This window comes from Trichosurus vulpecula, chromosome 1, assembly GCF_011100635.1.
Source record: "Trichosurus vulpecula isolate mTriVul1 chromosome 1, mTriVul1.pri, whole genome shotgun sequence".
Classification (NCBI taxonomy): Eukaryota; Metazoa; Chordata; class Mammalia; order Diprotodontia; family Phalangeridae; genus Trichosurus; species Trichosurus vulpecula.
Window position 1 is genome coordinate 426,470,300 of NC_050573.1, and position 24,851 is coordinate 426,495,150.

The window sequence follows — 24,851 nt, forward strand, 5'->3', positions numbered from 1 at the left end:
CCTTGACCTGGGAGCTCTGGAATTTGGTAACAATATTCCTAGGAGTTTTCTTTTTGGGATCTTTTTGAGGAGGCGATCTGTGGATTCTTTCAATCTCAATTTTACCCTCTGGCTCTAGAACATCAGGGCATTTCTCCTTGATAATTTCTTGAAAGGTGATATCTAGGCTCTTTTTTTGATGATGGCTTTCAGGTAATCCAGTAATTTTTAAATTATCTCTCCTGGATCTATTTTTCAGGTCCGTGGTTTTTCCAATGAGATATTTCACGTTGTCTTTCATTTTTTCATTCCTTTGGTTCTGTTTTATAATATCTTGATTTCTCATAAAGTCACTAGCTTCCACTTGCTCCAATCTAATTTTTAAGGTAGTATTTTCTTCAGTGGTCTTTTGGACCTCCTTTTCCATTTGGGTAATTCTGCCTTTCAAGGCATTCTTCTCCTCGTTGGCTTTTTGGAGCTCTTTTGCCATTTGAGTTAGTCTATTTTTTAAGGTGTTGTTTTCTTTAACATTTTTTAAGTATTTTGGGGGGGTCTCCTTTATCATTTCATTGACTTGTTTTTCATGGTTTTCTCGTATCATTCTCATTTCTGGTCCTAATTTTTCCTCTACTTCTCTAACTTGCTTTTCCAAATCCTTTTTGAGCTCTTCCATTGCCTGAGACCATTTCATGTTTTTCTTGGAGGCTTTTGATATAGGCTCTTTGACTTTGTTGACTTCTTCTATGTTTTGGTCTTCTTTTTCACCAAAGAAAGAGTCCAAAGTCTGAGTCTGAATCTGAGTGCATTTTCACTGCCTGGCCATGTTCCCAGCCAACTTACTTGACCTTTGAGTTTTTCAGCAGGGTATGACTGCTTGTAGAGTAGAGAGTACTTTGTTCCAAGCTTGAGGGGATGAACCGTTGATTTCAGAGCTATTTCTATACAGCCAGCTCTGCCACACTAGCACTCCTCCTTCCCCAAGAACCGCCAACCAACCGGAACCTGAGGCAAATCTTAAGCAGGCTCTGCACTCCTGCTCTGATCTGCCACTTAATTCCTCCCACCAGGTGGGCCTGGGGCCAGGAGCAACTACAGTTGTAGTTCTGTAGCTGTACCACCCCCCAAGCCCCCCCCTCACCCCCATCCCCGAGGTGGTGGCTGAACCACCAAGTCCTTACACTCTGTCCCCACAACTTTTCCCACTAACCTTCTCTGTTGTCTTTGGTGTTTGTGGGTTGAGAAGTCTGGTAACTGCCAATTTAGCCTGGCTCCTGGTCTGGTTGGTCCTGCCACAGCGCTGGTCTCTGCCCTCCTCCGGGCTCCCCTCCCTTCCACTCCATGCATGATAGACCTCATCCAGCGACCATCCAGGCTGTCCTGGACTGTATCTCTGCTTCCCTCTGCTACTTTGTGGGTTCTGCAGTTCTGGAATTTGTTCAGAGCCATTTTTTATAGGTTTTTGGAGGGACCTGGCAGGGAGCTCACACAAGTCCCTGCTTTCCAGCCGCCATCTTGGCTCCACCCCCTCTAGCAGTAGTTTAAGGGTGGTTTTGTTCTGAGTCAGAAAAATGGGTTAGCTGACTTAGATTCCTTTTACTCCTAAAATATTTTTTAACCAATCCTTGACATCTCCATAATTAGAAAAGAAGGAAACTTTATTAAAATTCACACTTACAGTTACTACTACTGCTTGATAACAATCTCTGTCAAGAATCAAATGAGATAACATGTAAAGTGCTTGGCAAACCTTAAAAGCACTATATTAATGTTAGCTATTATTTTTAATTCATTTATTTTTAAGGTCTTATTGACATGTTTTATTTTTATATTATAAACATTTACAGATTACTCCCACTTCATGAGTGTTCTTTTGTAATAAAGTAAAACTTATCTGGAAGCATGTGCAGCATTTTGTGTTTGTAATACCCCCACCTACTTTAAAAAAAAATTAATAGAACTAGATTTTTTTCTTCCTCCCACTCCCTAGCCCATTGAAAAAGAAAAAGAGAAAAACAAGTTTCTTGTAACTAACATATATATATATATAGTCAAACAAAACAAGTTCCACCAAGGGGTGTATTCTGTCTCTCTCATAAAAGACAGACAAACAGATCAATTGATCGATCGATCTTTCTGTACTCTGAATCTATCACCTCTCTCAGAGAGAATGTTTCATCATCTGGCCTGCATAATCATGAATAGTTTTATATTGATCATAATTCTTACAGCTTTCAAAATTGTTCACATGTACAAATGATGTAGATTATTGCCATGACTGTTTATTTTAGCCATTAGTTTATGAAAGTCCTCAAAATTGTTCATTTTTGTAATTTTGATGGTACACTGTAAATTGTTCTTCTGGTTCTGCTAATTTCATTCTGCCCCAGTTCATATAAGTCTTTCCTTGTCTTTCTGAAAACGTTTCCTCATTTCTTACAGTACTTCATAATTTTTATATACCACAACTTATTCAGCCATTCCTCATTTTTGGGACATCCTCTACTTTCTCGGGTTTTTGTTTGTTTGTTCCTTTTTGTTTTTGTATTTTTGCCATAATAGAAAGAGCTACTATGAGTATTTTTCTGGGTTAAAAAAAACTTTTCGTCTTTGATCTCTTTGGATGTAGGCCTAACAGTGATAGATTAAGATAGATTAAAGGGTATGAACTGTTTGGTAACTATCTGTTGATAATTCCAAATTGCTTTCCACAGTGGTTATGTCCATTCACAAGTCCACCAATGGTTCATCATTGCTCCTGTTTTCCCACAGTCCCTATGATGTTTATTATTTCCCCTTTTTTTGGCCATGTTTGCCACTCTGAAGGGTGAGAGGTATGATCTCAGAATTGCTTTAATTTTTATTTCCCTAATTAGTAGTAATTTGGAGTATTTTTTTCAAATGTGGCCCTACAGAGTCTGAGTTTTTCGTCTTAATAATTATCTGTTCATATCCTTAGACTGTCAGTTGGGGAAAGGCTCTCTTTTTTCTTTTTGAAATAAATTGGAAATAAGACCTTTACCAGAGAAATTTGCTGCAAAGATTTCCCCCCATTTTGTTTCCCTTTTATTCTTTGCTTTATTAGATTTGTTTTTACAAAATTTTAATTTTATGTAATCAGAATTATCTATATTCTGTAATCATTTCTATTCCTCATTTGATCACAATTTTTTCTCCTATCCATGGATCTGATAGGTAGTTTTTTTCATTTTTCTCCAATTTCTTTGTGATGTGACTTTTTGTATGTTACATATTCATTTGAAGCTTATCTTTGTATAAACTGTGAGTCATTGCGCTAAATAATAATTCTTCTATGTCACTATTCAGTTTTCCTAGTACTTTTTGTCAGTTGGTGGGTCCCAATCCCACTAGCTGGGTGTTTGTCTTTATCAAATACTAGACTAGTAGATACTTTAGTTTCTGTGTGTTGTGTTTGTTTCAGTAAATACTGTTTTATGGTATAGTTTGAAATCTAGCACTACCAGAACCCTTTTATTCCTGTTTATTTTTATTTCTCTTTAGGGTCTCGATGCTTTTCCCTTCTATATGAATTTCATTATTTTTTAAAAATTCTGTGAAGCAATCTTTTGGAAGTTTGATATGGCATTGAATAATTAACATAAGTAATGTTGTCTTTTTTATATTGTATCATCCTACCCTTGAACAATTAATATTTTTCCAATTATTTAGGTCTTTATTTCTGTAAATAGTTGTTTATAGTTGTGTTTATATAATTCTTGTGTATATCTTAGGAGATAGACTCTCAAGTATTTTATACATTCTGTAGTGATTTGAAATGGGATTTCTCTTTCTATCTCTTCCTGTTGAAGTTTATTGATACTACATAGAAACACTGAGATTTGTATGGGTTTGCTTTATTTTACATCCTTTTAGTTTACTGAAGTTATTAAGCATTTCAATTAATTTTTTAGTTGATTCCTTAGGGTTTTTTAAGTACATCATCATCATCATCAAATCATAGCTTTTTAGAGCTAAGATTTTTAAGGGTATAGTGAAATGAGATTGAAACAACATTGGCTTGTGAATTAAAGATTTTATTTTATGATTCCATTCCTTAGTATGGTATCCGTTTTCCCAATCACAAGCAATCATTGAGAGTTCATCTTGCCTACTTGGAGAGCTAGGTAATTTAGACGGTGCATAAAGGGAACACACAGATGGGCTAGCCATCTACATAGCTGTTCTTTTTAGTATATACTTAAGTAATAAAATATTTATGCAGTTTGGCAAGGTAATTCTACAACTCGGGTTGATACAACAGCTGTATTGCCTTTTCCCATGTGGCCTGATTCTCTTTTTAATCTTCTGTTTTCTGCAATTGAAGATTTATGAAAGCATGTGGTTCATATAGGAGCAGGTAATATTGAAAGTCCTTTAAATTAACACAGTAAAAAGTACTCAGCTAAGCCTTCTCATTCTCCCATATTTTCCAAAGTTCTAGAAATATTTTATATAGTCTGCATCATAGAGCTTTATAAACACCACATGTTAAATTTTGTATCATTCTGTCAAATCTGTAAAGTCATCTCAGCATTACTTAAATTACGTGTTCTTAGAAAACTGAAATATTTTGAATTTGAGATACTTTGCATTTTTGACATATCTTGATCTTCAGTAGGCTGTTGAAACAGAGATTAGCTAAAGTTTTCCTGGGCTAAAGATAGGTTATTAATTGCTTTTCAATTACCTTGTCAGATACTCCTGTCAACCAAGAGTATTAATATGCTATATATTGTTTTTTGTTTTTTTCTAGGTGCTCCTGATCCAACAGCAGGTGCTAGTATAGATGATGAGAACTGCTGGCACTTAGATGAAGAACAGGTTCAAGAGCAGGTTAAGCTGTTCCTTTCCCAGGGTGGGTACCATGGATCAGGGAAGCAACTTAACTTGCTCTTTGCAAAGGTAAGGGTTTTACCCAAAAACTACATACAAATTATAATCCACATATTTGTTGGTGTTCACACAATGATATGTGTTAGTTTTCTTATAAATACAGGCTCAGAGTCACTGACTATCCTCAGAAATGGTTTGATTTCAGCCCAAACTTTAACTTGCTGGGTCACCTCTAAGACTTAGAACATTTTTGTCCTAAATCCTCATCTACAAAATGATGATAATTTATGTATATGCTGAGGAAATCATGAGTTCATTATCATTTCCTCAGTTTTTCATTGGATCATGAGCCAGTGTCTGTATGCTTTTCACAGGTATAGATAAGCAACTCATCTGTGCTTTCTCATCCTCTATATTTCTTGTCCTTAATCTCCCCTAAATACTTCAAAGGGGATCAACTTAAAGCACTGGAAATCTTTCTCTTTTGCCATTTTCAGGATGCCTGTGAAGTATCCAAGTTATCTGTCTTTTCTCTTTTGCTCTCACTCTATTACTAGCCCACTTCCTTTTTGTATCATCTGTTTCCTGGAGATTACTTTTGTTGTTGTTGCCATATGTGCTGTGCTTAATTTTTAAAGTAATGGGTTTTTTGGAGTAATTTCATATTTGTGTAGAAATGTAGCACCTATTTTAATTAAAGCATTGCTTTTCTGTCCCAAGTTAGCTTGTTAGAAAATTTTTATTGTTTTCTCCCCCACAGTAAATGAAAGAGAATTTAAAAAGAAGTATTTTAAAGTAACATTTGTATTTCCATGAAGATTTATGGATCAGAAAGACAATTTTTTTTAAGAATTTTATTAATGGCTTACATCAGGGCTGTCCAAAATGCGGGCTGCATGCCACCCTCAGTGTGATTTATGTGGCTTGCCTGCAAGCATAGAAATTTACTTAAATGCTTTAGTAAATGAAGTCGAGCTACCACAGAGCTATCACTAAAATGGTAAATCAAAATATATTATCTATTGTTTCAATAAAAACCTAAGGTTGGTCAGCCCTGGCTTACATTATACCTGTTTCACTCATATAGAAAGTTTGTTGTTGTGCCATGATCCAAAACAGAGCAACTGGATTACCTTCTTTCTAATACTGCTGAAACAGTAAATTCTACCTCCTTTTTCATTGGATAAAAACAATATCATTGGAATCACAACTACATTTATTTATAGAAAATGAGCAATTTTCTTTTCCTAGATAAATTTGGTTACATGTGTAACTTGTATTTATAGTTAAATGATGAAAACCATTTTTTTTATTCCATAGAACTGTAGTAAATTCTTTTCAGACATGGTCATACAATGAGGTTATTAAGGTTAATCAAACATTCTAATTAACAGATATTTAAACAGTAGGTAGTATGAAGGAATTACTTATTTTCCAGAGAATTAAAGTATAATAAGACAATGTTTACTTATTTCAATAAGAATATACTGAAAATAATCATCTTTCTTTGCTAATCCAGAAAGAGTTTTAGTGATCTTACAGGGTGTAAGAGCCATTCTGAAAATCAGTTGTCATTATATTTTTAGATATAGCAAAGTATTGGCTTTAGATAGTTGTGGTTAACGTGTCTAATTGTAGAGAGGGTCCCATATTTACACTTTTGTTAAGTTGAGCCCTTTGGGTAGAAAACCCAGTAGGAAGACAGATCCATTGATATCTTGATAACATTTCTAGACATTCAATACATTTGGACTAAAAAATCAGTAAAATAAATGAATCTACTTCTTTATACCTGGTTATGTCCTGAGAAAGAACTTATTTTCTACAGTAATAACTCTCAGTGTTTACTGGGCCACTCTTGTTATCAGACAAGTATACCTATTTTTCTTGATTTGTAAGACCCACACACTGTGCAGACTTGGCCCTTCGAGGGTTCATAGTGATCTTGGTATTTGCCTGGATGTGGACAACAGACTCCTGTGCATTTTTGACAGGTCGCCCATCATTTTCCCCTGGAGGGGAAGCTGTTGAGATAGAAATTATTTCAAAATCCATACGAGACTCTTATTGTCAAGCAGCCAAAGGGGCTCTTCACCCTATGGCTTCCTGATGTGAACTCAGGGAAATCTTACCTGATAGGGGTTCAGTCCTGAAGCAGTTTCTCTGTTACCTTCACTTTCAAGAACTTAAGCTCATGTCTGAGGAATTTGTTGCTTTATTAAATATTTGCCTTTCCTCTCTCCACCTGCGCTACACAGAGTAGCCAGTAACAAAAATTCTCCTTTCTCTCCCATTATTTTTCATTGATAAGGAAACTAGTGTACAACTGAGCTTCAGAGTTGTTGAATACCTGACTGTATTCTCTACATTACTAAAATGAATAAATCAGCCTATGTTCTCAGCCAAGAGGTTTTCTGAGGTTCTCATATTACCTTTAATTAATGTTGAATATGATATGAGAGAATGCAGAGGAAGGGAAGATGCTTATAGGAGAGGCCAACCTAGGCTTGTCTAAGTCAGAAGTTCTCATAATTTTAGCTCGTGAATCATTTTAGTACAGAGCAAAAGACCTAATGGACCAGCATTCTCACCTTTTCCCATTTGCCATTGCAAAAGCAATTTCACCTGAATTAACAGGCAGAACAACAGTGTTTTGTTTTGTTTATTAAAGTAGCAATAAGGGAATACTTCAGTACTTAGGATTCACGATTTCATTGGCTTGGGTACTTCCTCCAGTGAAACATATCACATGACATCCACACTTCAGTTAGTCTTTATAAATTGTTCTGTCCTGAAAAATTCACCACAATGCACCAGCTTAGTGGTGAGACTTTCTGAATTCAGCTAGGCCAGTTTTCAGGCAGCAGGCATAGAATTTATCACCTGTTTCTCTGCTTAACACTTTTCTGACTGCTGTAAGACCTTTTGGCACTTGTTTTCTGCTAGCATAGCCTTTAAGAGCCCACAGATTCCAGCATACTATTTTAGAAGGCTGTAGTATAAAGTCTTTAAAGGACATATCATGAGTGGATTCTTAATTGAAATCAGAAGCAGAAGTATAAACTGTGTGCCTGGAAACAAACTTCCTAGTGAATCTTCTTGAGTAGCATTTTAATTCCAGCCTTTGAAATGAGGAGCAAACCATTTGGAGAGTCGTCATATCACTGTGTCCTTTATAATATCATGGGAAAGAGTAGGTTGTCATAAAGACCCTTTGCCACATCCCAACAAAATAGTAGAATCATACTGAAACTTGGCCTTGGTAAAATTATATTCTCAGAAATCTGCATTTGCTGCTATACTTCTTTTTGTGGTTTGCTGAAGCATGAATTACATAGTTGCTACTATATGTGCATTATTAATATGAATTGTATAAAGTATTAATGTTGAAGGATGAAGGTTATTTCTGAGTGATGCCTTCAAAACAATGCATTTTTGTTGAATGGGTGAAATAGTTTATTCTTTTTTCCTTGTCCAAATTTGTAGAACAAAATATAAACCAAATAGTTCTGCATGAAAGTTGTTCTGATACATTTTAATCAGTTTATGCATACACATTGATTATGTGTTGGGCACTGTGTGAGGTGCTGGAGATGCAGAGCAAAGATGAAATTAGACCTGCCCTCAAGGAGCTTAGAATCTACTAGCGGGAAACAACATGTATGCAGATAAGTAAATGCCCAATAGACACAGAGCATTTTGGAGGTGGAGAGCATTGATAGCTGCTCTGTTTTGTTTGCAGAGGAAGAGCTAGTGCAAAGCTTTTTTTTTTTTTTAAAGAAATTAGTCTTCCTTTTGGTGGTGTTTTTCTTGCAAATTTATTTGTAAGTGTCCTGTTTTCCTTAGGTGAGAGAGATGTTGAAGATGAGGGACTCGAATGGCGCTCGAATGTTGACATTGATAACAGAGCAGTTCATGGCTGACCCCCGTCTCTCACTTTGGAGGCAACAAGGCACTGCAATGACTGACAAGTATAGGCAGCTCTGGGACGAACTTGGTAAATATGATATTCTACAACAATTACAGTTGAATTCTTGTATATAACGAACACTGGGAGAGTTGAACATTTCAAGGTCAGGATTATGTAGATCTTGTTCCTGTTGTTAACTCAAGTCTTAGCTGTTTGGTCAAGAGAATTAAAGTAATGTGAATTTTGTGGTGGCATTTGGCAGGGAATAAAACTGGCTTAGAAATCTCCTTTATAAATCAGTTTTCACATACCTTAGACAAAGTAACTATTTAACTTTAAAATATGCCATGTAGCTAATAGTGTTACTGATGGAGAATGACTCTAAATTTAAAAGAAAATCTGAAATCAATTCAGTTGTTTTAATTTTAAATTCTTGGTTTTTTCTAACAAAATAAACTGTATTTAATAAGAATTTTCATTGAGCTACTGCTGATTTAGATCATTTTGGTCTTAGGGATTGAAAGGACTCAATGAATTTTAGTCGTTGATTTCACAAATCCTTGAAGGCATTGGTGATATGTTAGAGGTTATGAGTCTGAAAAGCCTGCTAGCCATTTTCTAAATATTAAGGTGTTGATGGAAATTCAGGGAATCATATAATGTGGTTTTTCATCACCTGAGAAATAAAGAACTGATATGGATTGTGCTGGATAGTCCCAGATTCCATCATTTTTTTTTCTAACAATCACATATCCAGGAATCTTTAGAATACTGAATATTCAAGAAAAGCACCATTTAAATTACTTAAAATAGTCAGCCATGAATATGTACTTTGAAGGATCTTTACGTAGTTAGGATACTTATTCAGCTTCTGAAAAAGAAAAATGTTATTCCACTAAAAATCAGTAAGTGACATTTTATGTACACAGTGGAGCCATGATCTCATCAATTTGGGGATTCCTTCTAATAGGAAAGATTATAATCCGTTCATATCATCTCTTATTGTACAGCTGTTGTTCAGTTCTCCTCTAAATTCTTTTACAGGAGACCCTCAAATTTTACTGAAACCTTTTAGATCGCTGAACATTGCATAGGAACCAGTACAGTATTTGCTCTGTCCATGCCGTATGAATAGTCTTCCTCCTTTTCCAGTCATTCATCACCTTTTTACACTGTTTTTGTGCAGAATTTATGGTTGGTAACAAGCTGCATGCAGCTCGTTAACACTATCTTTCTGTTCCAAAACCCATGGTTTTAATTCTTTAGAGATCGTGGTAGTAAGTCCACAACCATATAGTTTCACTGGAGGAATATTGGTGTAAAAAAGGTGGGGTTTTGTTTCAGGGAGCATCTTGGAAGAGTTAAAAGTGATGAACAATTTCCAAAATGCTGTTCAACCTGCTTTCTTGGTCCAGTAATAATCATAATACTAAATCATATACTTTAAGATACTCATTGCACTTTAAGATTCACAGAGTGCTTTATTCAAAACTGTGACATCAGTAATGTAGGAATCATTTTACCCATTTTACACATAGGAAACTCAGACGCTGAGAGGTTAAGATATATTTGCCTGTGAGTACACAACTAATAAATGTCAGCGATAGCATTGAATTCAGGTTCCCTGACTCCACATGGAGTGTTGTATATCATCATGTTGTCTGTCAAGTCAGTGGACTGTTCAGCCATTTGGCCTTTATCCCAGCCTTACTCTCCTTGCCCTCTCTGTAGCTTTCCATACTGTTAACTACCCTCTCTTCCTAGTCCTACACTTCTCCTTTGGCTTCCATATGCTGTTTTCTCCCTCTTATCTGCCTGACTGCTTTTTTATTGGACTTTTATCTCCCTCCTGCATTCTTAAGTCACCCAGGATGAGTCCTCTTTTCTTCTCCATCTATATGTATTGTCTTTTAAAAGTCTTCCCTGACTTCCCCAAGTTGTCAGTGCCGTCTCCCTCCTAAATTTTTCTTAGACTTGTTTCTATGAGTGTTGTATCCTCCCCCAGTATAATGCTCTCCTGGAGGTCAGGGGCAATTTCTTTCATAAGTCTTTGTACCTCCAGAGCCTTGCTTAGTACTTTGGACAGAGTAAGTCCTTGATGAATATTTGTTAACTTGAATTGAGCTGAAAGCAGGCATTCTTCACTCAGATTTTCCCTTTGTGTGGATTATTAGGTCAAATCCTTTTGAAGCTTGTGAATTAAGTTAACAAGGCTCTGTAGAATCCCTGGGCTTGATACAATCAATATAATGTTATTTATAAGCAGGAGCATATGGATGACTTCACCTCTATATATGATTCTATTGTTTTGACTATGAGATGCATGTCCTCCGTGACAGCAGTAAGTGCTTTTTTTGGTGAGCATATATCAACCCATTTAATGCCTTAATTGATATTGATAATCAGAGCATCACTGAACAAAGTTATTTGTTGTTGATTGAGGTGGTTTTGGGTGCTTTTGTGGCATTCACTTCCTAGTAATTAAACTTCTGCACAAGATGTTGCTAAACAACACCATTATCTTTTCCTTTCTCCATTTCCCGTTTTTTCTGTGTAAATAATTGGCTTGAATAGATCAAGTTGGTACTGTTGTAATTATTCACAATTCCTTTGTGAATTGTGTCAGTGTGACCTTGGGTGAATCATTTAACCTCTTTGACATTTTCTTTACATATAAAACAGGAAATAATAATAGCTATAGTACCTTATATGGTTGTTGGGAATATCAAATGAAATAATTTGTGTAAAGTGCTTTGTAAATTTTAAAAGCACTATGTAAATATCTGTGGTTGCCGCTGCCATTTTAATATTCGCTCTAACAAATCTATTGTCTTCCTATCCAGAGAGAGTGGATTCAGAAATAAACTTCCACATTATAGTACCTAGTTGTTTCTTCTTTGTTAAAATATAGTAGTTTTAATTTTTGTGTGATATTATTCAGGGTACACCCTATCTAGCACCATCCAACTTTTACTTTTTTTAAAAAAAATCACTTTCTTTTGGTTTTGGCTTTTCCCCTCAGTTTTGTTTCCCAACGCTTTTATCCTACCTCTTTCTTCCTGCAAGTGTTCTCTCACAACAACAACAAAAAAGAATTTCTTTTTTTAAAAAAGGGAAGAAGTATAATCAGTCTGGCAAAAATAACCAACATGTCAAAAAAGCATAGCATTATATACAGTGTTCCACACATAGAGTCCCATACCTTTACAAAGATGGGGGCAGAGGCTGCCTTCTCCTATCTGTTCTTTAGGGCCAAGCCTGCTCTTAATAAACCAGCCTAGCTAGAGCAGCAAGGCTTCCTGAGGGAGAGGTGGGGGGGCAGCATATACCAGGAAGAACAAACCACTGCTGCCACCTTGCCCTCTATCTCCCTTCACACCTAAGTTGTGATAGGCCAAGACTCTGCTGTGCTTCAGAGTCCCAAGAATGGCAGTGCTTCCCCTCCTTGCCACCCCCGCAAACCAGCAGCCCTTCCTCCATCTTATCCTTTGCAGCTGTTGTTGACAGGGGCAACTTTTGTGAAGAAGGTGGCCACTATCCCTGCCACCACCAACACCAGTTGTCAGTCCACTGCCACTGACCGGGCCAGGCAAATTGGCCTGACAGGTGCATCAAGCATCCTGAAGGGGAGAGATGGGGGTGATGTATGCCAAGTGAGTCAGACTATCACCTTGGACCCAGGAGCCCCTAGAAAAACCGCAGTCCTTCCAAGGCATTAACCCTGCTTCCAGGCTGGCCCCCAGAGCCGTAGGCCAGAGGAGCAGCCTCTGTGGAGGGACCACCTGATAACAGCTTTTGTGGATCTTATAGCTCTCACCTCCTCCATAGCTATAGTAACTGAAGACCAGGGGAGAAAGTTATCACCACCAGGACTACTTGGTGCTTGTCGACTGTATCTATGTAAGAAATAAATATGGTTTTATTAATACACGTGACAATAAAGGAAATGTATTAGCATATACTTTTTTGGTACTCCCTAACAATCACTGGACTTTTTCACCTGGCTTGCTGCCAGAACCTCCTATGAGGTTGTTTTGGGGTCACCTTCATAAAACAGGAGCTTTTTGAGAGCTGGGGCCAACTTTTCCATTTGTGTCTCAGCACTTAGAGCTGTGCTTTGCACATAAGTGTTCAACAAATACTTCTTCATTTTTTAATATAATTTTGTAACATTACATTTCATTTGTTTTGTTGATGTTTTTCCAGTGTATGGTCATTGTGCGTGGTATTGTTCTATTTTTGTTTACCTCACTTTACATCAAGCCCTACCTCTTCTTCCCAAAGGAGGTGACTCTTCAGATGAGGATATCATGAGAGGAAGAGCAAACACTGATCAAATGAGATAATATTTGTAAAGTGCTTAGCCATGTGCCTGGTACATAGTAGGTACTACATAAATGTTTATCCCCATCTGCTTTCCCATTGACTTAGTTTGGCACATCTTACTGAGATCTTCCTGCCATTTATCTCCTTTTCATCCTTTGTCATAGATATTGGCGAACAACCTGCATTCATCTTCATTGTTGCCTTTTCACTTTACCATACACCATAAAGTGAGAGAAAATAGTCATCCTGTGAAAAGGTGTTTATTGTTCAGTTCTTAATAAAACCATCTACACAGTGTCAGTATTGCTATTCTTTCTGTAGGTGAAACCAGAATGTACTTCGAGGTTAAAACTAAATGGAACAATAGCCCCTTGTTTCTCTTTAGAAGGACTCAGCCAGCCATTTGCACCAGACCTATTGTATCCATGGTTTTATCTCTTCTGTGGAGAAAACAATTTCTTTTAAATATATATGTTTGTATGTATATATGTATATGTATGTGTATGTTTAAATATTTCCCAATTACATGTAAAAATATTTTAACATTCATTTTTAAACTTTTGATCTCCACATTCTCTCTTTCCCTCCCACTGTTCCCCCATCCCTGTAGAATGTAAGTAATATGATACTGATTATATGTCTGAAGTTTACATGCCATCCATGTTGCAAAAGAAAGCTCACACACAAAACAAGGAAAAAAAGAAAGTTTAAAAATATACTTCAGAATGCACTCATAGTTCATCAGTTCTTTCTTTGGATGTAGCTAGCATTTTTCATCATGGTTCCTTTGGAATTGTCTTGGAACGTTGTCTTGATGAGACTCTTTCACAGTTGATCATTCTTATAGTGATACTGTTATTGTGTACAATGGTTTCCTGGTTCTGCTCACTTCACTTTGCATCAGTTCATATGTCTTCCCAAGTTTTTCTGAAACCATCCTGCTCATCATTTCTTTTTTAAAATAAATTTATATTTATTGTTTTTTAATTTAAATTCCATATTTTTCCCCATTCTCCTGCTCCCACCTCACCCATTAAAAAGGCAAAAAAAACCCAGTATCAATTACACATGTGAAGTCTTGCGAAACATTTCCATATTAGCCATGTTGCCAAAAATAAAGAAAGTGAAAGAATTATGCTCTGATCTGCACTCAGATCTCATCACTTCTATCTGTGGAAGTAGACAGCATTTTTCATCATAAGTTCTTTGGAATTATCTTGATCAGAATAGCTAAGTCACACGCAGTTGATCATTATACAGTTTTGCTGTTGTTATGTACAGTGTTCTCTTGGTTCTGCTCACTTCACTTTGCATCAATTCATATGACTCCAGGTTTTTCTAACACCATTGTGCCTGTCATCTCTTATATCCCAGTAGTATTCCGTCATAATCACATACCATAACTTGTTTAGACATTCCCAGTTGATGGGCATCCCCTTAATTTCCAACTCTTTACCACCACAAAGAGAGTTGCTGTAAATATTTTTCTGCAAATAGGTCTTTTCCGCTTTTCTTTTTTTTGTAAAACATGATTATTTGTTTATTTAATATTTTTAGTTTTCAGCATTAATTTTCATAAGAGTTTGAATTACAGATTTTCTCCCCATTTCTACCCTCTCCCCCCACTCCAAGATGGCATATATTCTGATTGCCCCGTTCCCCAGTCAGCCTTCCCTTCTGTCACCCCACTCCCCCCCATCCCCTTTTCCCTTACTTTATTGTAGGGCAAGATAGATGTTTATATCCCATTGCCTGTATATTGTATTTCCTAGTTGCATGCAAAAAAATTTTTTTGACATCTTCTTTTAAAGCTTTGAGTTCCAAATTCTCTCCCCTCTTCCCTCCCCACCCACGCTCCCTAAGAAGGCAAGCAATTCAAAATAGGCCACATGTGTATCATTATGCAAAACCTTTCCACAATACTCATGTAGTGAAAGACTAACTATATTTTGCTCCTTCCTATGCTATCCCCCTTTATCTGATTTTCTCCCTTGACCCTGTCCTTTTGAAAAGTGTTTGCTTTTGATTACCTCCTCCCCCGTCTGCCCTCCCTTCTATCATTCCCCCTTTTTGATTGCCTTCCTCCTTCCTTCTTTCCTGGGGAGTAAGATACCCAATTGAGTGTGTATGTTATTCCCTCCTCAGGTCAAATCCAATGAGTGTGAGATTCACTCATTCCCCCTCACCTGCCATCTGTTCCCTCCCAACAGAACTGCTTTTTCTTGCCACTTTTATATGAGATAATAATTTACCCCATTCTATCTCTCCCTTTCTCCCTCTCTCAATATATTCCTCTCTCATCCCTTAATTTGATTTTTTTTTAAATCAAATTTTAAATGTTGGGGGGGGGGAGAGAGAGAGAGAGAGAGAGAGAGAGAGAGAGAGAGAGAGAGAGAGAGAGAGAAAGCGCCAGAGCAAGTGTACAGTTAAGTAGGATAAAAAAGAATTTGCAATCCTCATATGAGGAAATGGAATTGCTGAAATTTCATTGAATAAACATCAAGTTCAGAAATTGGTTTTGATTGCAAAATTTTATTTGTGATTTGATAAAACCAAGAATTAATGAGGTTACATGCAGTATAAATAAAAACCTTAGTTGAATGAAGACTTCATAGATTAAGTTTTCTTCAGGACAGCTGCTAGAATACAATTGATGTCACTTTTTCTAGAATTCTGTTTTAAGCATACTGTAATAACTTTGAGTTTCATTTGTGCAAAGCTTAAGTAATAGCTTAGGCTTCATCAGCACTTAAGCAGAGACTAGACAGACACCTGTTAAGGATGTTGAACAAGGGATTCTGTATGGTTTCTTTTACTCTTGAGGTTTTGTTGTTCTGTTTCTCTACCATTGCAGTAGATTGTTTCAGAGTAATTGGGGGACTGATTTAAGATGAGAGAGGTAATTCTGATACTAGACTAATAGCTTTTGAAGAAAGACAATTCAGCATTAAAATATTATCTAGTAGTTTGGGTTAAACTTCCACATCTTTCCTATAAATGTCTAAGTCGCCTTAACTTGCCTATTTATCTAGTTTTTAAAAGGTTAAGCCTTTTGAAAAAACTGTCATGAATAACTTATAAAAATATGCTCTAATAATAAAGTAACAAAATTTAAGAAATCTCTTTTTCAAATGTTCAGGCAAGAAAGTTCAGGATTATATTTTACAAATGACTGGTTCTTAACAACAGGGGAGGAATTAACACATAGAAATTTTAATTAAAAACAAGATAAAGTGATATAGTCCTTAAAGAAAAGTATCATTTTCAACTCTAATCTGAACTCATATCCCACCTCTCAAAGTTGCATTTTTTCCAAATTGATTTGTGAAATTTATGAATTTCAGTTGGAAATTTATATTCTATTAGAGTCATAAATCCTACATGCTAATTTTGACTTTCTCCCCCCAGATTCTACATCAGGTCAGAGATCTTCTAGAACAATAAAAGTACTCTTAACTTTAGTTTTGTATGAGGAATGCTGTTTCCCTCTCTGTATTCTCTTCATTCTTCCTGTTTCCTCTCTGTCATCAGTAACTAGCCCAATGTGAATTGAAATATCAAAGGGGTAAAATTATAAATCCAGTATGGTATGTTTTTTCAGATCTCTGTTTCACTGACTAATCTGGTTCTATGAAAAGGCCAGTCGTCATCCTTTCCCTGCCCCAAATTCCGTCTTTGAAGAATTCCAGGCAAAGTGATTTTAGCGATGACATCTTAATATTGGGTCAAAAAATTAACTTAAAGTTGGTCCTGGGCAACAGAAGGAAAAGATTTTATTTCTTAATAAAAGGGGGAAATTTGACTTTGTGCCCCAGTGCAGGGATCACATTGCTTCAAGGCTCTGCTTTGGAATTAAATGCTGAGTACTGCCAGATGCCAGACATTGAGAAGAGGCTGAGTTTTGTCGGCAAATGGGATCTGCAAGTTAATTGGTGTTTTCTACAGGCTTCTGGCTGTGAAATGAAATTGGAAGCCCTTTAGCCACATGGATAATACAGGACCTGAATACAAATGTCACATGTCACCATCAGGGCCCACTGTGAGACAATAGTGTTCCCACTCGAACACTGCGCCATTACAGATCATTTAAATATGGGGATTACATTTAAACTAAAAGCCCCATTTGCCTTTTACTGCAATTTAAATGTCCTCTTAGCAAAAGCTAAGTGACAAATTAAATGAAAAAAGTGCCCACATTTTTAAAGCTGTAATGCAAAACAACCTTTTATTGCTTCTCATGTGCCACGAATGAATCATTATACTTGTCAACCCTAAACCAAGCCATAATTGGAGCAGCTACTGTTATCAAAGTGGGGCCGTTCTTGTGACAGCTTAATAAAGCTGAAACTGTTAAATTAAATCTCAGATGCTTAACTCCTTAGCACCGGTGGATTCATTGTGTCCATTTCTGGCAATGGCCGATGCACTGGGGGAAAAAGACTCACAGCATGAAAGGGCTTAATCTGATGAAAGCAGTCAAGTAAAAGAATCTGAAACAAGCATCTTTGCTGCTTGGTGGAATGATAGCACCCAATAGATTGTCAACATGGAGGTTTGATATTTGATTCCTGCCCATGCCAGAGAAATTTTTTCCCTCTCATTTTCCATCATTTTCAGACTATACCTGCCTTACTATAACTTTAGCACAGGGCATTTGGGAGATGGATTTTTCCAGTAATGTAAGACCATTTGGGGCATTTCCTCTTTTTCTTTAATGGATGCAGACTGGTTCGTGGTTGTACTTGGCAGGACCGGTACCATCCCATCCCTAAAAGCTAACAGATTGAAATAATCCACATATTTACTGCTCTTCCAAGACATGAATCCATGGTGCTCAACTGATTTGGTTGGATTATTTTTGATATATTTTTCCTTAAAAGAAAATATTTCATTTAGTTTTGTGGTTTATAGCTGTACAGGTTCTTTGTGGGTCATCTAGTCCAACCACCATCATTTTATATATGAGGGGAAACCAAGACCTGGGAGGATCAATAATTTGCCTGAGGTCTTATAGGGAGTGAGGGACAGAAACAGGTTTTGAACTTGGGTCCTCTAAATCCAAATCCAGAGCTGATTTCGTTATACCCCATTGCCTGTTATGGAGTGTATGCATCTGTCTGTTACTGAAGCAGTGTTATATAGTGCACCTGCATGAACACTTAGGTAAGCCAAATGGACAACATTAAGACAAGTCAGTTTTTAAATATTAATTGCCTGATAGGCTACATTCATTTTTTTTTCAGTTCTATGCCAGTGAGCTCAGAATCAGTATTTATATTGCATTCTACTCAACTATGTAAGAAACAATGAGAATTAAAAAACAACATAGGAATAAAGCCCTCTTACAGAAAGAGCTTTGCATTTTGTAAGACCTTTACGAAATACACTTTTTCAACCAGTCCATTTCTTAAATCACATGCAAATTGTCTTGAAAGCAGCTCTCAGAAAGGGGGATAAACCTTTTGATTCCAAGGAACATCCTAGTAGTGATTGGCAGCGGGAGCAACTACTGTTAGCTGTAATGGCTATCTGTTCAGTGTGCTTAATTACCATGGGATCCTTTAGGGATGAGTGGATATACTGTAACCTCTCATCTGTACTGACTGTTCTCTTTCCTTGAAACTACTCCTAAACTGTAATTTTACTTTGTTCTGTATAACTATAGGTTATGGCTGCCAATCTATTAAAATCTAATTTAAAAAGATGTCATTAGAGGTCATAGTTAAATAAGATTTAATTACAGCTTTATCAAGGGAAAAAATCTCAGATTTCCATGTGTTATGTAATATTTTATCAAATTTTAAGTACTTTTTATTTTTAAGAAGATTCAAGTATTTTTATCTGAGAGCATGTTCTAAAAAACAAAATGGGTTTTGGTTTTATTTTTTTTTAAGGTAGAAAAGGCTTGTTATTGCCTGAGTCTTGCTATTACAACTTGTATAGAGTTAGATCAATTTTGTTGTAATTAGTAATCTTTGCTTACTTAATATTTTGAACAAAATTCTGCCCCCATCCCCTTTTGCAAAGTTTCTGATCTGGGTATAAATTTCTTTCCTGGCAAAATGTTGGCCCTCACTCTCTACTTGTAAGCAAAAATAGCCATAGTTAAGTATCTGTTTCTAGTGTGAATCTTGTTGCAAGGTTAGATTCTTTTTTCAAATGAAGTCAAAGCCAGAATGCCAGTTTAGAGCTGAGAAGCCAGTTTGGGGTGGGGGTGAGGTATCTTGAGTACTGCCAGGGACCATGTAGGACTTAGGATCCAGGAGAATTAGAAGTCTGTTCACACATCGCCAGATTACCCTGGTACTTGGAGACATTTGAATTTTTATATCTTTACTTGGGATACTTAAAAGTGCCAACTACTTGATCCTAAAGAAACAACCATTAGTTCTTTCTCTGTGTGATACATTATGTGTCTCTTGCTTCCTTTTACTCTTGGAATCCTCATCTACATTGAGCTTCAAGCCCCAACATTTTGATAGCAGAGGGAGGCAACACGTGGTTCCAACTCCATTATCTGAGAAACAGAGTAACCTAGTGATTACTACAATACAGGATAATCATTTCTATGTCTTTCAAGGAGCCTAATTGGGTTTCATAATGTGGAGACAGACTTGGGAAAACAGAAATTCCCAGAGCCTCTTGAATTCTAGGAAGCATGTGGTAAATACATAGACTTAGTAACCCATGTTCAGTTGAGGGAAGTTTTGAACTTTCCTCTCAGTAGTCTTTCTGGGCCTGCTGCCCACCATTTTGTAGACTTGACTTACATAGAATGCAACACAGTCAAAACATACCAATATCAGCATCATTTTCCTAGCTCTTTTTCCTAGCTCCCCTCATTTTATGGGTGAGGAAATTGAGGTTCATACAGATTAAGATACTTAATCCATGATCACACTACTTACTAGCAGTTAAGTGGATAGAGCCCTGGGCCCAAAAGACCTGAGTTCAATCTGGCCTCAGACACTTCCTAACTATGTAACCCTAGGTAACTAATTTAACTGCTGTTTGCCCAGTTTCCTCAACTGCAAAATAAGAATAATAAGACCATCTATCTTATGGGACTATTGTTAATATTAAATGAGATAACATTTTTAAAGCATTTAGCACAGCAACCAGCACATAATAGGAGCTTAATAAAACCTTCCTTCCTTATTTCCTAGACAGGTTTCCTGACTCCACCTAGTGCCTTTTCCCCTATACCTGCCTGTGCTAGGCATTTGGTGAAGGAAGCAGGAGGAAGGGAGGATTTAAACATGTATATGAAACAAAAGAAGAACCCTTTTGCAAAACAGTTTGTCATTAAATTAATGCAAATTAGTGGAAAGTAGTCTTGTAAAACTGAATTTGATGTGGATTTTAGAGCAGATAAGGTGAGAGAGGAGAAATGGAGATGCTGGAAAAAAGGAATAATGTGAACATGTGAGACAGACCAAGCAAATTAGTGTGATTGTAGGAAAGGGCATCAGTGTAGGGGAATAATGAGAAATGATGTGTGATGGAGAAGTCCATATACCAGAGTTATTTCCTCCATTTTGGTAAATGTACTCAATTCAAAGACTCTACCACTTTGGGGAAAATCTTGTCAGGGATCAGAGCCTCATTACAAAGTAGATATTCCCCCCTTAAGATTGAATCAGTTTTATTAAATTGGTAAAGGGGGTTATCTCCCCCATCCATATCAATTAATGTAAAATCAAATAAGCTATATTCTATTAGTACTCCTTGGGAGCTGAGCATGCCAAACACAGATTTTTCTGCTGGAAAATTCCCATCGTGGTCATTTATTAATTTTGTCTTGAAAATTAGAAATGCCTATGGCCTTAAAAGGAATCAGGCAACACATATTTATAAACTTTGTTTCCTTTCTGTTACTTTTTGTGAAGAAGTCATGAGATCTTTGAAATCTTGAATAGTTTTTACTAGGAAATTGCAATTTTCTTAGAGTGGTATATTACTATGCACAGTTTTTGTTTTCTAATAGAAGATAACATTTTCTTCAAATTTTCTCTCCCAGTGTATGTAGTTTTAATGTCATTTCAATTTTTAAAAAGTGGAGGATAAGACAGTTAAATTGCTTTTATTTTTATACCCCCTTTCTCAGTCATCTTATTTTTAAACTTTACAATACCGCAGAATGCCTTTTTTCTAATCTCTCTCATGAATGTAACATCATGATTCTGATAAAACAAGTAATGATTAAATTTGGTATTAGTATTCATTAGCAAATACAGTTTTGGCTTGCATTGGCCTTGTGTAGGAACTCCCAAGGTTGGTACCGCTACATTATTGCAGGGTGTTTTTGCAAAACTCTGATCTGGTTATCTATCTTTTCATTGTGCTTCAGAATGAATTCTGATATCTAGTCCAATTGAATACAAAGAATTGTGATCCAAAGTCAGACTGTTTATTAACTGGTGAAAGTGAGATAGTCCATTTTCAAACTACATTTCCTATAGTATATTGCCAATAAAACTTGCCAATTTGTGATAGATTAGCTTACTTAAGAAACCATTGTCATATCCTGTCTTTTAAGTAATAGTGACAAATAAGAATGACAGTGCATCTTTGTAATGTGTTAACTTCTCTTTTACCAACTCATATTTTCATTCATTTTTGCCTTAATTTTCTATTTTCCTCTCATTTCAACTTTTTGTCAAGTAAATCTTACCATGCTCTCAAGAAACTAAGAGAGGTTTATCCTACTCTCACATTAGTTTTTGCTTGACAAAATACTGAAAAAGGTTACACCCAGACGAGTCCTAGTTATCAGGCTATGTGATTGGGGAAGAAGAAACTATAGAGGAAGGAACATGACAGAAGATCAGGTTAGGTTTAGAAAGTTTCCCATCATAGCATTCCTGATATCTGTAGATTTCACAACAGGAAACTAGTGTTGTTGATAGTCATAATGAGGAGTAAAAACTAAAGGAGATTGATGAAAGGAAACAAAGTCAATTATCCTAGCTCTTAGGCAGGCTTAAAAGTAGCTATTTTTTTCAAGAGCAGTTTGACTTGGAGAAATATTTATTTAAACTGCTGTTGAATATCTCGGGGCCTGTGACAGGAGAGAACATGATAATTTTTTTGTGTGCCAGATCCATTTTAGAATGAACTTGAAAGTCTGTCTTAATGTAATTTAACAGAAGTTTTTTTTTTCCAACATTGAATTAGCGTTTAAAGAAAATTTTCATAACAAGAGGTGGGGATATACTTCAGAACTTTCTAACTTTGGCCCCAGTCAGTGCAAAAGATTCTCATATATTTAGGAACAGCTATATCTGATATGGGAGAAGTTTTGCAAGCTCTATATACGTGTGATGTACTACCAGAAGTAACTGAATCATTCATGACATATAAACCTTCCCTGCCTCCCACTTTCCCTTATTTGTAATGGACATCAGACCCTATGTGAGACTGAATTATGACTAAACCTCTATTTTAAATTAGTGCTTCTCAGCTCCATTCATTATGGGACATGATTGTTCATTTCTGAACCTGCTACAGCAAGCCTGGAGGGATAAGCAGGCATTTAATTCAACATTTATTAAATACTTGCAGTATGTACACAGAGCCCTATGTCAAATGAGAGTGCGAGAGGGGAATAGAAAAAAGGTAAGTCTGCCCTCAAGGAGTTTAAAGTGCAATAACAGGGATTTGACTGGAGCATAGGTGGTTGTTGTTTGTCCTTCCTTCCTGAAAAGGACTCTGATATCAGGGAGGTGATGCCCATGGTGTAAGTCAGTGGGGACTATGCATAGTCACCAGTCTCACTTGCTCCTCTGGAGCCATCTGGGTCTAGCGGCCAGATATAGATCAAGACAACTGGAGATGGCCCAGGATGCAATGGGAGACCTTGGCCTTTTTAAGCTAAGGTCTTTAACAGGTCTCTGTTTGACTGAGGCAGTGCCCATTCAGTAATAAGGCAGAGAATGGCCCCTTCAGGTTTTCTGGCCAAAACAGAAACAATTGCTGTTTACATTCTTTCTGAGCAAATCCGGGCCCAGTAATGACCAATAAAACTGTAAAGGTAACATGGTGTCACATTATAGAGGACCTTGAATGCCAGGCAAAGAATTTTGAATAACATATATTCATAACTTGAATCTGGAGTCACTGAAGATTTTTAATCAAAGGAGTAACCTGAGAAGAACTGTGCATTAAAAAGTTTATTCTAATAGTAGTTTGAAAGATAGATTAGGGGTAGGGAAAGATAATGGAAGCAGTAAGACTCAGTTAGAGACAACCGTAATATTCTAGGAAGGAGGTAATGATGGTCTACACTAAGGTGATGTCAGTGGGAATAGAAAGGTATGAATATGAGAGATGAACTGAACAGAACTTGGTCCCTAAGAGAGGGGCTTAAGATAACCTCAAGATTTAAACATGGGAGACTGTGAATCGTGGTGCCACTGACAGATATAGTGATGTCAGAAGGCATCATAGGCATCAAGGAAAAGCTGATGAACTCAGTTTTAGACATGTTGACATGACCTAGGACACCCAAGTAGAGATGATCTATAGGGAACAGAGATGGGAGCTGTAAAGAAAAGTCAGAGGATAGGCCAGACAGAGACTGGGAGTCATATGCATAGAGGTAGTATGAAGACATGAGAGTGGGTGATATTGCCAAAAGGGAGAATGTGAAAACTAAAGAGTAGAGGGCATGTGCAAAGACTGGGAAAGTGCACAAGAATCCAGCATAGAAGACCAAGGAGCCTGGAACGAAGATTGTTGGTTTGGGAGATATGTAGACTTGGAGCATATATACATAAGAGGAGAGTGAATTCATTAAGGAAAAGGAGGTGGTAAAAGTTAAATCCTAACTTGCCTGTGACATTCTTGTGAAGTTTTAACAGGCATAGATGTACCTGAATAAAATTCAACAAGATACCAAGGTGAAAATTTTCCTCTTTTCAAAAAAAAATGATTAAGTTTATCTTGCTTCTCCTTTTTCTGAAGAATATTTAGTAAAGAATAAAACTAAATGCACAAAGATGTTAGACCATATGTTACACACACCTTCAGATTATCTATTAAACACTCACTGCCTCAGTATCTTGTTTTTAAAACATTGAACCACCCTATTAAGAGATGTTTACAGGTACATGCATTTATGATTTCATTAGAATATTGTCATTATTCAGTTACTCAGTCATCCTTTCGTTTTGTTGTTGTTGTTGTTGTATGGCTCTTCTGCACCAGAATCAACTTGATTGTTTTCTTTTCCCTCCTTCCTCAATTACTATACTGAGACCAAAACTTTTAAAGTTTTCTGAAGGAATGAACAAAAATGCAAGGCAGAGCACATATTTGAGGGTAGTAAGTAGCAAATTTTTTAAAGTGATGGAGAAATTTTAAGAGCCTTAGGTTACCTCCTATCCTTCTTTCCTTCTTTTTCTCCCCCCCCCCCCCCCGTTCTCTAGAACCTCTTCTCCTCCCCTCTACTTCCAGTATTGTGGACATGCATACACACATATGCAGAACTTAGTATGAACAAGGGCAAGGATTCTGCCCTGCCATCAGTGCTGCAGGTAATCTATTGTATTAATCAGCCAGCCAGTATGAAATACATGGGGAGTGATTATACTATCATACATAGTACAATCAGCATGAAGCACTTGTCAAGACCAATACATCAGAGTTTAATTCAGTAGTAGAAAGAATTAGAGCAAAATAAAACATTCTGTTCTTTGAAAAACACAGCACCCATATCAGCCTGAAGACCATAGAAAAACCAGTACATTAAGAAATTCCATTTATGAATAAAATTGTGCTTCCA

General features: G+C 36.6%; 1 protein-coding gene across 1 annotated transcript in view; it reads left to right on the top strand.

The window, feature by feature from the left end:
- The window catches only part of ZSWIM6 (zinc finger SWIM-type containing 6), a 214,738-nt gene that overhangs the window by 161,653 nt on the left and 28,234 nt on the right, over window positions 1–24,851 (top strand). Inside the window, exons 3-4 of the mRNA XM_036741249.1 lie at window positions 4,751–4,899; window positions 8,677–8,827. Coding sequence (XP_036597144.1) covers window positions 4,751–4,899; window positions 8,677–8,827 — 300 coding nt within the window. The remainder of the gene's footprint in view (window positions 1–4,750; window positions 4,900–8,676; window positions 8,828–24,851) is intronic.